Here is a 12,301-nt window from a genome sequence, read left to right on the forward strand (position 1 = left end):
TGTTCAGTTGAAAGTTAACAAGCATCGCCAAAAGTTAACATTGTTCAAACGAAAGCTAACAGGAAACGCAAAAATTAAAATGTTCAGCCGAAAATTAACAGGCAATGCCAAAAGTTAACACGTTCAAATGAAAGTTAACATGTACTGACTTAAATAGTTAACGGTAAATTTAAATAACTTACATATATAATTATTTTACTTCAGTACAATTAGTCTTACATTCTTACTGCTAATATTTCTTGAATAAATAATTTGAATAGTATTATTATTCCTAGCTGGAGTATTTTTCATCATAGAATAGTATTACAAAACTACTCTCAATTTTTTTATATTTTCAAATTGTTGACCCTTTCAGTTAATGATGTGTAACACCATTGAGAAATTATGGAAGTGTTGTTGAAAATATCTTTTGATCTCAATACATTCTCACCATTGCTAGGAACAATTGTCGAGAAAAATTCCATCATCTGAAAGTTAACAAACAACGCCAAAAGTTAACTTGTTCAGTTGAAAGTTAGCAGGAAACGCCGAAAGTTAACAACAGGCTTAAATAGTTAACCGTTACGAGGAACAATTGTTGAGAAAAAATTCATCATCTTAAAGTTAATAAGTAGCGCCAAAAGTTAACGTGTTCATCCAAAAGTTAACAGGAAACACAAAAAGTTAACATGTACAAACGAAAATTAACAGGGAACACCACAAGTTAACACGTTTAGCTCAAAGTTAACAAGAGATTTAAATAGTTAATAGTAAATGTAAATAGCTTACATATAAAATCATTGTACTTCAAAATAATTAGTTTTACATTCTTATAACTGATATTGCTTGAATATAAAATTTGAATAGTATTATTATTCCTACTGAAGTGGTTTTCACCGTAGAATACTATTCAAATTGTGTATTCAAGCAATATTAGATGTAAGAATGTAAGATTAATCGTATTGAAGTACAATGATTTTATATGTAAGCTATTTACATTTACTGTTAACTATTTAAGTCTGTACATGTTAACTTTCATTTGAACGTGTTAACTTTTGGCATTGGCTGTTAATTTTCGACTGAACATATTAACTTTTTGCTTTTCTTGTTAACTTTCGTTCGAACAATGTTAACTTTTGGCGATGTTTGTTAACTTTCAGCTGAACATGTTAACTTTCCAGCTGAACATGTTAAGTATTTGTGGCATCAATAATGAACATATCAAATTAATGACAAAAATACTATAAATACAATAAGAATAATAAAAGTCAAACTTGTTGCATTGTTTGTCATCCACATCTACTGTTAATATAACCAAAATCAGTAACACATATAAACATACGCACAAGTTTTTATAAAAAATTAATTTTTGAAACAAATTTCTCTTCATCCTTATTTAATGGCTTTGCTTGATTTTTCTACCTCATCCTTCTATTTGAAGCTCGGCTGCAACTCTGGCACGTATGATACCAGATTCATTCTTACTTTCTCCAGATTCATTCATACTTTCTCAAGTGTATTATATTTAGGGCCTGTTTGTTTGCCTAAAAAAATTGAAAATCAAAGAAATTGAAAACTATTAAATCAAAGAATTGTTTTGGGAGTGTTTGGTTTGCTAAAAAAAGAAGGAAATCAAAGAAATGAAGATGATGAGTTGGTTTTTTGGTCTTTTCTTGTTTTTCTTTGGCTTTGGGTTGTTGTCTTGAGTTCTTATAAATATCCATCATCCCTTAACACTTAAAGTAACCCAAGAGAATGTTTTAAAGAGTTTTAAAAGAGTTTAAGCTTGTTTTAAGTTTGTTTAAGGGTTTGGTTTATGAAGAAAGTTTTACAAGAGCTTGAGGAGATTATCAATTGTATTTTGGGCATTCAATCCATCTCTCTCTCTTGTCATCTAGAGAAGTTTTAGTTTTAGGGATAGAAATGTGTGAAATTGTACTTTTTGAGTTTTCTTGGTTTGCATTTCTATTTTTTGGTTTTTTAGGAAATAATCAAACAGCCCCTTACCTAAAATGTAATGACATTGATGTATATGTATGAAACATCAGACCCATACAATCACATCAACCACCATTGATGTTGTCAGACTTTCTAGTTGCTGCTCATCAATTGATATTGCCTTCCTCACATTCTCTACCATAAAGAATTCCTCAATGACCATATATACCCAGTTAGCTCCTGCAACACTCTATTAAAACTCACAGTACTTAATCTCTTCAGAGTCTCTGAACCAAATTCAGGATCAACGAACCACAATCCCCTGATCTTCGACATCATGACCTCAATATAATCGCCCCCTCAAATGCATCAATGACAAGATCTCCTCCAAGTTCGTCTCCACCTCTCTTGGATCCGGCCCTTAGGAAACCCCAACGGACAACAAATTCCTGATGCGGTGATAGAATCGTAGTCCTCCACGTCGAGTAATCATTAAGCGGCGTCGAGGGACTGCGAACGGTGAAGTGCGACGTCGATGTGGGAGAGCGCAAGATGGATCGAGACTGGGCAAGGTTGAGCTGGCGAACGCGAGATGAAACTTAATGGGTGAGGGAGGCGGTGGAGGAGAGGGAGGAGAGGAGGGGGGACGAATCAGAGCGGGCGAGGGAGAGGAGAGGGGAGGAGGAGCGGCAGAGTGCGAGGAGGCTACGGTCGAGAACGAGGAAGTAGGAGAGGAGGGAGTCGAGGCGGACGTCGAGAGAGTGCTCGTAGGCGATGCATTCGTGAAGGAGTAGAGTCATCATGGCGACGTCAGTGAGGGATTGGATTTGGGTTAGGTTTTGGGTGTTTGAGCAACAGAAGAGAGAAGAGAGAGAGTGGGCATGACAGTTTGAGTGAGAAAAGGGTATTTTTGGAAGACCTGTACAAATACAAATCATTCATGTATAAAAGTGAGCTTTTGAAGTTGGGTCATTTTTTTTGAGTTTTTTAAGGCTAAACAACATGGATGACACATTTTCCCCTTGTTTCTTTCTACAATTTATTTTTCTCTACTTTCTGAGAAACCAACCAAACAGCAAAGTGTACGTTATCATACATATTTCTGAAAGCGACGCCCTGAAAACGGCCCTTCATCATCACCACCTCCATCATCCTCTGGTCCAACTCCATCGGTGTCCACAAAGGTCAGTTCTTTCTCTTCCCCAACTATTTATTTTAAGAAATCAATAATTCTAAATTTTTGCCTTTTTTATTTATTGCAGACAAAGATTCTATATGATTCATACAGTAGACCTTGAGTTCCCAATCTAATCAATTAGGCTTTGATGAATATAACTATATATTGGTTTTAGGTTTTACCAAAATCAATCAACCCTTATTAGGGCATTAATCATTGTTATTCAAAGAGTGAGAAAATCCCAAATTGATTATTGTTGAAGGTACATAGATAATCCTAATTTCAACTTAGACACCTAAATGTACATGCTTAAATATATAGATGGGCTTACATGCACTTATATACCCTATAGTTTCCCCAACTTTGCACTTATATACCCTCAATTGTTTTTGGCAGCGTTTATATACCCTAAAGGTTTTAAAATTTGCACTTTAATATCCTCAATTATGCAAATGTGAGAATTTTCTCCTGAGCACGCGATATTCACATGCCAATTCTAGAATTTTTACCTAAATGTACATGCTTAAATATTTAGATGGGCTTACATGCACTTATATACCCTATAGTTTCTCCAACTTTGCACTTATATACCCTCAATTGTTTTTGGCAGCGTTTATATACCCTTAAGGTTTTAAAATTTGCACTTTAATATCCTCAATTATGCAAATGTGAGAATTTCTCCTGAGCACGCGATATTCACATGCCAATTCTAGAACTTTTTAAGCCTTAATTTTTGTTAAATTTACTGTTAGAACTAACATAATTCCAATTTATACCCCTCCTAATTCTAATTTTAAAAAATTTTGATAGGTTTTAAAAGAAAATTTAACAACTAAGAGTTAAAATGTTCTAAAATTAGATGTTTGCATTGCCACGGGTAGCAAAGTGCAAATTTAAAAAACTTTAGGGCATTACCATTGCCATAAACAATGAGGTTAAATATGTGCAAAGTACAGGAAACTATAGGGTATTTAAGTGCAATTAAGCCATTTAGATGTCAACAGACTTTCTCCAAAGCCTCAATCACTATCTGACTCGATCTATGGACTAAGTTTGCCTCTGTTTCCAAAATTATTATCAAAAGTTGTCAATAGATAGAGACTTTATTGTTTTTCCTACTGCAGACAACAAAGGTGATCTTATATCAACTTTGAGATATATGTGTTAGTGCACTATAACCTTTTAGCCTGTGTCTTGTGCTGTTCCCGTGCTCATTGAATGGAGAAGTTCATGAGAAACCACAGATTGATCCGTTAATTTTTGGTTTACATCTTTGTTATGAGTCATGGTCCTTGTTAATGTCGTTACGTAATCAAATGGGGTGTTAGCTTTTTGGAATTTTTACGTCTCATGCCTCGCGCTCTGTAGTTGTAGATAAATTGTCCTTTACTATCTTGCATGCATCTTTTATGACTGTGTTTAGTTCTCCTTAGGATAATAAAACTCATAGTTCATCAGAAAATGGAGCTTAAATTGGATCCATACTGATAAAACTAGTATAAAGAGGAACTATTAATCCCTACCCCTTTCTTTTCTGACTGAAACTCCTCATGGAGACTGCCATGTGTATCTAATGCATATAACAAACTTAAAACCCAAACATTCCAATGAATAATTCAATCTTGAATTGAAACAAAATACATTGAGTTTACATCAAGGATAATGATTTTTATTTGGATACTAACAATATAGAAGAGCTACCATAGTGTTTTTTTTCTTAGTTAACCATTGTCTTCATTACACTAAAAGTCCTATTTGACTAACTTTTGGAAAATGAAACGACCTCCCTCCCCAAGATAAGAAGTTAAACCTTAAGGAAGTTGGTAAGCCATTTGTTGGACTTCTTTGGGTAGCGTTTGAGGTTGTTTTTGTAGTCTATGTATGTCAACCCAAAGCGGTTTGTGTAACCCCCATTCCATTCAAAGTTGTCCAGAAGAGACCATGCGAAGAATCCCTTCACATTGACTCCACACCTGCATTAAAAATTTTGATTAGTCTAGTACTGTTTGATTGCACTTTTCGAATATTGAGTAATTTTATTATACAAATAGATCCAGATTATTTTCTGGACAATAAAGTGTTTTATAAATAGATTAATAAATCATCTGGTAAGGTTATTCTTAATCAAGTTTGGATTGTAAGATTACTTTTCATCAAGTTTGGATCCTTCTAGGAATTGCAACCATTTAGAAGAAACTTCTTTTGATGATTGAAAAAGCAGTTAGCAATTTCATTGAAGTTGTTATATGTCGCAAATCGAAAAAAAAAACATTTAGTTAAAAATTGTCTGATATTGAAAAGGCAATTACTTAATCAAGTTTTTCACACAAAATATTCAAAATACCTCTAACAGGTTGGCAGATTAGATACATGTAATTTGTCCATTGTTATTTGCTATATCATCACTATTGATGTTGTACATCTCCTGTGCACTATTTCATGGTGTAATATTAATACACTTTTTACTTTAAGATCAACTATTTTCTTTTCTTTTTTAAAGCAATTGGCATAACTCTAATATGATTGAACATTTGCTTTACCTGAAGCCAAATTGCACATCTTCTAGTATGACTGAGCCTCATAAAGAGCAAAGACATGCATTTTGCATTTAAGTGTTAATTGAGGATAGACCTCCTGTTGTTCTATTGATGCAGACAGACCCTCTGAATGGGGTCAAAAAAAATTTCACGCAGGGGGTCTATCTGCAACAATAGAACCATAGGGGTTCCTATTGCAATTAACCTTGCTTTTAATTATGTATAGGCATACCTTCGTTCTGCAATCAGTAAGTATTTGGCCTTTATTGCACTTTGTGTCACAACCTATTAATCGACTAATCTTTACTAGTTGCTAATTATCTACAAGAAGTCTCGAGATTTTTTGCATGTGAAACATAAAAAAATTTCAACTGAAACGTTATATGTTCAGAATATTTTCTGGATATCATCCAAATTATTTATGAACTTCTAGCTACCCTCTCATTTAAGTTGAAACTGAGATCACTAACAGACTAAAAAATAGTGGTGCCAATATCAGTTGTGATTCAATTAAGTTTGACCTATATGATGGTGATGTTCAACTACATCTCTACGAGGAAGTAGGTGGAAATTAGATTATATGGTTCAGGTGCAAAAGAAGGGTTTATTCTAGTGGATTACTATAATAAAGAACAAAGATTTTTACAAGCAGTTAGACGGTTCAATATAGTGTGGTTGGTGAAATCTATTAGGTTATTCATGAGCATCATTATCAGAAATGACAAAGTTGTAGTCGGCTTCAGCGTCTCAAATTTGAACAACAAATGTGCAGCCTTACCTGATTGCCTTTTTAACACTGGCAAGGTGAAGAGCATAGTATTCTATTCTTTCCTCATCGTGAAGTGCTTCTTCCAGTGTCAAAATATTCGTAGAATCATCCAGCTCACAAGTTCCTGTCAAAAACAATTTTTAATGAAGAGAGTTTATCTTTCTCATCTAGTACTTCAGTTTGTTTTACGCACTTTATTAGAATGTGTTTCATTTTAACTAAAAACTCCGGTATGAATGAAGAGAGTTTATCTTTCTTATCTAATACTTAAGTTTGTTTTACGTACTTTATTAGAATGTGTTTCATTTTTTAACTAAAAACTCCGGTATGAGCGTGCGTGCAAAGATGAGGTTATATAACTGTGCAAAATGGCTTGAAAGCTTCACCATTGATTGTGTTTAAGATTCTGTTGAATTTCAGATAACTTCTTAAGCATCTCTAGTTTGTCAAGTTCAAAGTTGGTAGACATCATCTTTGCCTGTTGGGTTCAGATAAATACTAGGCCAGGCTTATTGAGGCGCGCGCCTCGGGCGCGCCCCGGGCGCGGGGCGCTTCGGCCTGGGGGAAATGCGCCCCGCACGCGAGGCGGGGCGTTGCACGCAGCGAGGCGCGCGCCTCGCGTGCGCCTCACTTGCGCCTCACTCGCGCCTCGCGTGCGCCTCGCGCGCGCCTCACACCTGCGTTATGTAACATACTCTTTCTTCTATTTTTTTAAATAATTTACATAATTACATATTTATATCATGTAATATACTCTTTCTTACTAGTTGCTAATCTATTTTCATCTTTTCATGTTTAACCTATAAAAAGGAAACAATAATTAGTAATTTAGTATACTTGTTTGCTAATTGTAACTTCATTCTCTAATTAGCATGCTAACTAGCAAATTATAAACATGTAAATATGTAATTGTTACATTCATTCTTCATCTTTTCATGCTAAGTAGCAAATATCAATTAAGAATACTAACTAGAAAATTATGAACAGTCATGTTTGTTAATTATATTTCTTAGTCTTTTATGTGACAATTTATAAACATATGCTCATAATTGTTAATCACTTAATTTGATGATTTACATACATGTTTCTTGTATCTTTTTTATTACTTTAAAAATTCAGTTAGCATAATTTGATGATTTAAGTTGATATTCTCATAATTTTGGATGTAGGTAACTAATATGTTGCTTATATGTTTCTGTCTTATGATGTTGGCAAATATTAGTTTGAGTTATGCTCCTCAATTAGTGAGGCGCGCGCCTCGTTGTGCGCTTTGCGCATGGTGCGCGTAAGGGACCTTTGCACCCCGCATTGCGCTTTGCGCCTCGATAACACTGTACTAGGCAAGGCTTCACATTATTGTTGAAGTCAAATATTTATTCAGTTGAAGTCACTTTTAGCTGGTTTACTTTATATCATTAATCTGTTTGGATTAGAAATTGAAGTTTGACTTTAAACTACTCCAGTTATAGCAAGTACATGATTGATTAGTTTTTTTGTGATCATAATAGAGGTTCTCTAAATTTCTTTTCTTTGTGTCATATTATCCTCCACAGGTTATTTGCAGTTCACTCATTTGGGGAGTAGGCTGAAGGTCCTACAGGTTGAGCTCAGACAAGATGAGGAGTATAGGAACAGGCTTCTGGTAGAAGCTACTCAGAGGCTTGTCAGTATGTCGCTCCAATAGGTAATAACTAGTTTTTCTCATATAAAATTTCATAAATGAAATGAGTAAAGCAGAATATCATAATTGAGAACTCAGATTAAATTCTAAGGCAATAGATAGATGTTGCTTGTGAGCAATGCAAGTAGTGTCCATAAAACTTGAAAAGAAAATCTTATGAAATCTACTCATTTGTCAGGTCTGAGCTATATTCATATTCACATAATATTGAGCAAAGTGAACATGGTCATTTCATCTTAACTGTTAGGGTCGGAAAGGCCCATTAGGGATATAGACTAGGCTAATGTCCTTGGACACAATTGACTCAAAAGGATTAATCCTATTTGAATCATGAGCCAAACATATTTAGTCTATCCATCTTACTATGTTTTTGATGTGGAACTAAATCCCATCCTATGCCTTTTTCTAAACTAAACCCAAACTTAACTGAATGGACATGAGACACTCTCTACATTAAGGTTAACAAATTTACTTGAAGGTTGATATATACTGTCTAATCTAGCTAGTTTAATATTGTAATCTACTGCATTATGGTTTTGGGTAAATTAAATGGTTGTTAAGGTTGTCACTGTCATCATCATATAGGCCTTTCCAAAGGGAAGGTTACCATATTGAAGAAATTTTATAAGCAGATTTGAACCTGAAAATAAAATTGACCTTTTTATGGGCACCAAATTTTTAGACAAGGAAACTATCAACTGGAGAGGACCTCACCATGATCCATGAACTCTGATTGGTGTGAACATATATAACTTTCAAGCGCATATATTAAACGCATAAATTGTTAATTCTTACATTTAAGCTTGTATATATAACAAATGAGCAATCTTCTAAAATCTCCTGGAGTTTTGAACATTTCAGAAAAGGGGAAAAAATATAAAATCTTACCATTTTCAGTGATATAAATCTTAGGATTGTTGTATCTATTCTTCAGCTCCAATAGAAGTTCCTTCAGTCCTTCAGGATATACATAAATCCATGTTCCTTCCTGGAACAGGAATTAGAAGTAGATCAACGTACCTGTTGGACTATATTTATGTCTTTGTCAAAAAAAAAAAACTTTTTATATCTTTTTCAAATATTAAGAAAAATTGCCTTCATGAAGTACAAGGAAGAAATTATAAATCCTCTGTAATACGTATAAAACATGTAAACACAATGGATAATGCATTCCTTATCTTTCCTTCAAATGTTATCTTGAGAGTTTTGCAAGTCAAGCACAAAATATAATATTTAGAAATTTGATGAAAAGAATGAACATACCAATTTTCCAAGGGGAACATTGTCCTTCTTCCCTGCAACGAAATTAAGAAAGGAATTAATCAAAAAATTATTGTATTTTATCAACTATAAATAAATGAAGAGCTATTGTGCTTCTGGACTATTAATCATTTTAACTAAAATTTCATACATTTTCTATACCTTCCCACTTTCAAGTTTTTTGGTGCATATTGATATACTGAAATGGAATTATAAATAATTATCTGATTTGAAATTATTATATGAACCAGAGCTCCAGATTGAGTGAATGCAGATAAGGGTAAACGTTGCTCCACAGTTCTTATTATTCTTAATATATATACTTTGCTCCGATCTCTCTAATTTGACTTTAATCAATTTATACTTCTTATTTTGCATTGCAGTTTTGATATTTTAACTTCTATCATCTTGTACTGTCTTGTTGCCATCCATTTTAGTTGGACTGCATGAGCGTTACAAAAATGAGCCGAATATCAAATTATTGATAGAACATTAAGATAGTAAGCAAATAAAATATTACAAGAATATATAATCAGTCAACCATCGATACTATAACCTACAGAGCTTTTAGGAGGAAGAGACGGCCATATGAGAGTTTATTATACATGATGAGAAGGGAATTTGTAGGGGAAAACATGTTGCTAATCTCAAAAAGGAGAAAGACAAAAGGAGAAAGACAGTATTCATAATGATAATTATAACAGATATTTTCTATAATCCTATTGTTCTTATTGGTGCTGTTGCCCCTGTTATACATTGTAACCCTACAAAGGTGTTCTATAGTAACAATGAATACATTTTGATTTATCTGGAAGAGACACACTTGTACCAAAATCAGGGTTAAATATCACCTAACCCCCCAAAATTTCGTCCCATTTTGTTATAGTACCAAAAAATTTTACAAATGTTACCAAAAAGTTGTGTCAAAGGTTTATTTAACAAAACTATTTGTTGTTACATGACGTTTTAAACAGTTTTTGTTACTATATCAAAATGATAACTTTTGGGGGGTAATGCAAAATTTGCCATAAAATTAAGTTAAAGCCGAAGAAAAACATGTCACTGAATACATACCTACTTTACTAGCATATGCTTCTTGTAAATTGACTTCCGGGATAAAGTTCTGCGAGCTTGGTATATTGCGAGCATATCTTGTTGTGTAATAATTGACACCTATAAAATCATAAGAATCTTTAACAATCTCAGTCTCCTCATCTGTAAAGTAGGGAAGTCTATCCTTTACAACTGCCCTCATGATAAATGGATAATCTCCAAATGCTAATGGTTCCATGTACCTACATTAGAAAAATGAAGAAAATAAGAGTACGTCTTTATTTCATTTATGTACTTAAAACTTTAATTTTTGTAGGTTTAGTGTAAGTGAAAAAAGAATTGCATACTGCAAGTACCTGAAAAGTGGGATACATGGGTACATTTGAATGTAAGTAAGACAACTTAAGGCCATGTCAAGGATGACACTGGGTATATTTAGATTTCAAATCTTTCTCTACAAAATCCAAATGAGTGCAACCATCGCAAGAGACATAAGCATGAAGTAGATTTTTTGAGGAGTTGGATGGAATCAATAATAGGCTAATAGCAGTAATAACAGTAGTACTAATGATAAATAAATAAACAAACAAATAGTAGTAATAACAGTATTAGTAATAACGAACAGATTAGTAGCTGATAGAAAGCTCTACGGAAAGCATGAATTTTTTTAGACTGACCATCCAAGCATGAAGTCAAGAGATCTAATTGCTGCTTCATAATCAGGCCGGCAGTTGGAGTATGGCTTGAACCAATAAGAGATAAGAGAAATACCAACTTCTCCTTTCTGAACATCCTGTAAACTGATTGAATGTCAATTCCTAAATTTTATATAACAAATTATGCATAACGTTGGAAGTCACGAATACAGTGATAATTATGACATCAGTCATGAAAAATGAAGATCTTAGAGCTTTATCTCTTTGGGTATTTATAAATATTTTATTGAACATAAATAATTCTGTCATGGAATTTAGTAATACTAAGCGAAAATTATTTGTAATATCTCTAATTGGATGGTTAACCGCATTCTGACTGATTATTTTAATTATTCTTCCTTTTATATAGGACTTGAAAAGCTAGAAGTTAAAGCATAAATATGTCCTTGTTTCCTCTCCTCTCTACACACGTGCTACTGGTCCAAATCCAATTGGTGAATGCCACCCGCAATGCTACAACTAGGCTTGTTACTGATTTCCCTTTATCGTACACTACTTTTGCAACACAAAGGCTTGGTTTCTGCTTGTTCCTCCACTTTAGAAAGGAAACTGTTATCGATGGTGAATTCACTATATGTGCATGTAATTTTTAAAAAATGGACAATTCCCCTGTGCTTTATTGTATCTGCCTGTTTCTAGACCTCTATAATTCATGAAATTTGAAATTTTCTGTCCATGTGTGTGCGTGTGTGTGCATGCATGTGTAAAAGGGGATATGTATGTATGTGAGATGGTAAGTTTTTGAATGAGAACTTTATGGTGAAAACTTGAGAGTCTCATAGCAAGTCATTTTATGCATGTGTGTGTGCGCACACGCATTTGTGCATGTATTTATGTAGGTATGTACATATGTATGTTCACATGTGGTATGTAAGATAGATAAGTTTTCAAATGAGAAAAGTTTTCAAATCAGAAATTCATGGCAGAATATCTAGAGTTTCATAGCAAATTATTTCATGGATGCTCCACATTGTTCATTTTATTAACACATCTAAATTAGTCTATGGTTATAAAATTTTCACCATCATAAATTCATTGTGAAATCATGTTACTTTAGCCACAAAATGTATAGAGATTGATTCATCACTAAAAACATTCAAAACCTCTTGGTCATTCATTTGCAGCAAAATTCAGATGCATATATCAACACAAATGTTGTGAATTGTCCAAAGAATGATGTTTGTTCTGAAA

The 12,301-nt window shown here is 33.6% G+C and overlaps 1 protein-coding gene and 1 long non-coding RNA gene across 2 annotated transcripts in view; one reads left to right on the forward strand and one right to left on the reverse strand.

Moving 5' to 3' along the window:
• The first annotated feature begins 3,005 nt into the window (after nucleotides 1-3,005).
• On the forward strand, nucleotides 3,006-11,776 carry LOC109827976. The gene is made up of 3 exons (XR_002243548.1): nucleotides 3,006-3,101; nucleotides 7,954-8,084; nucleotides 11,460-11,776. It is a non-coding gene; the product is annotated as an uncharacterized LOC109827976 (long non-coding RNA).
• LOC109827975 (furostanol glycoside 26-O-beta-glucosidase-like) overlaps nucleotides 3,096-12,301 on the reverse strand; it is a 13,318-nt gene continuing 4,112 nt past the window's right edge. Inside the window, exons 8-13 of the mRNA XM_020395004.1 lie at nucleotides 11,072-11,187; nucleotides 10,416-10,636; nucleotides 9,345-9,376; nucleotides 8,970-9,069; nucleotides 6,410-6,524; nucleotides 3,096-5,067 (exon numbers count right to left, since the gene is read on the reverse strand). Coding sequence (XP_020250593.1) covers nucleotides 4,899-5,067; nucleotides 6,410-6,524; nucleotides 8,970-9,069; nucleotides 9,345-9,376; nucleotides 10,416-10,636; nucleotides 11,072-11,187 — 753 coding nt within the window. The 3' untranslated portion in view covers nucleotides 3,096-4,898. The remainder of the gene's footprint in view (nucleotides 5,068-6,409; nucleotides 6,525-8,969; nucleotides 9,070-9,344; nucleotides 9,377-10,415; nucleotides 10,637-11,071; nucleotides 11,188-12,301) is intronic.

Source organism: Asparagus officinalis, unplaced genomic scaffold, assembly GCF_001876935.1.
Source record: "Asparagus officinalis unplaced genomic scaffold, Aspof.V1 AsparagusV1_Un594, whole genome shotgun sequence".
Classification (NCBI taxonomy): domain Eukaryota; kingdom Viridiplantae; phylum Streptophyta; class Magnoliopsida; order Asparagales; family Asparagaceae; genus Asparagus; species Asparagus officinalis.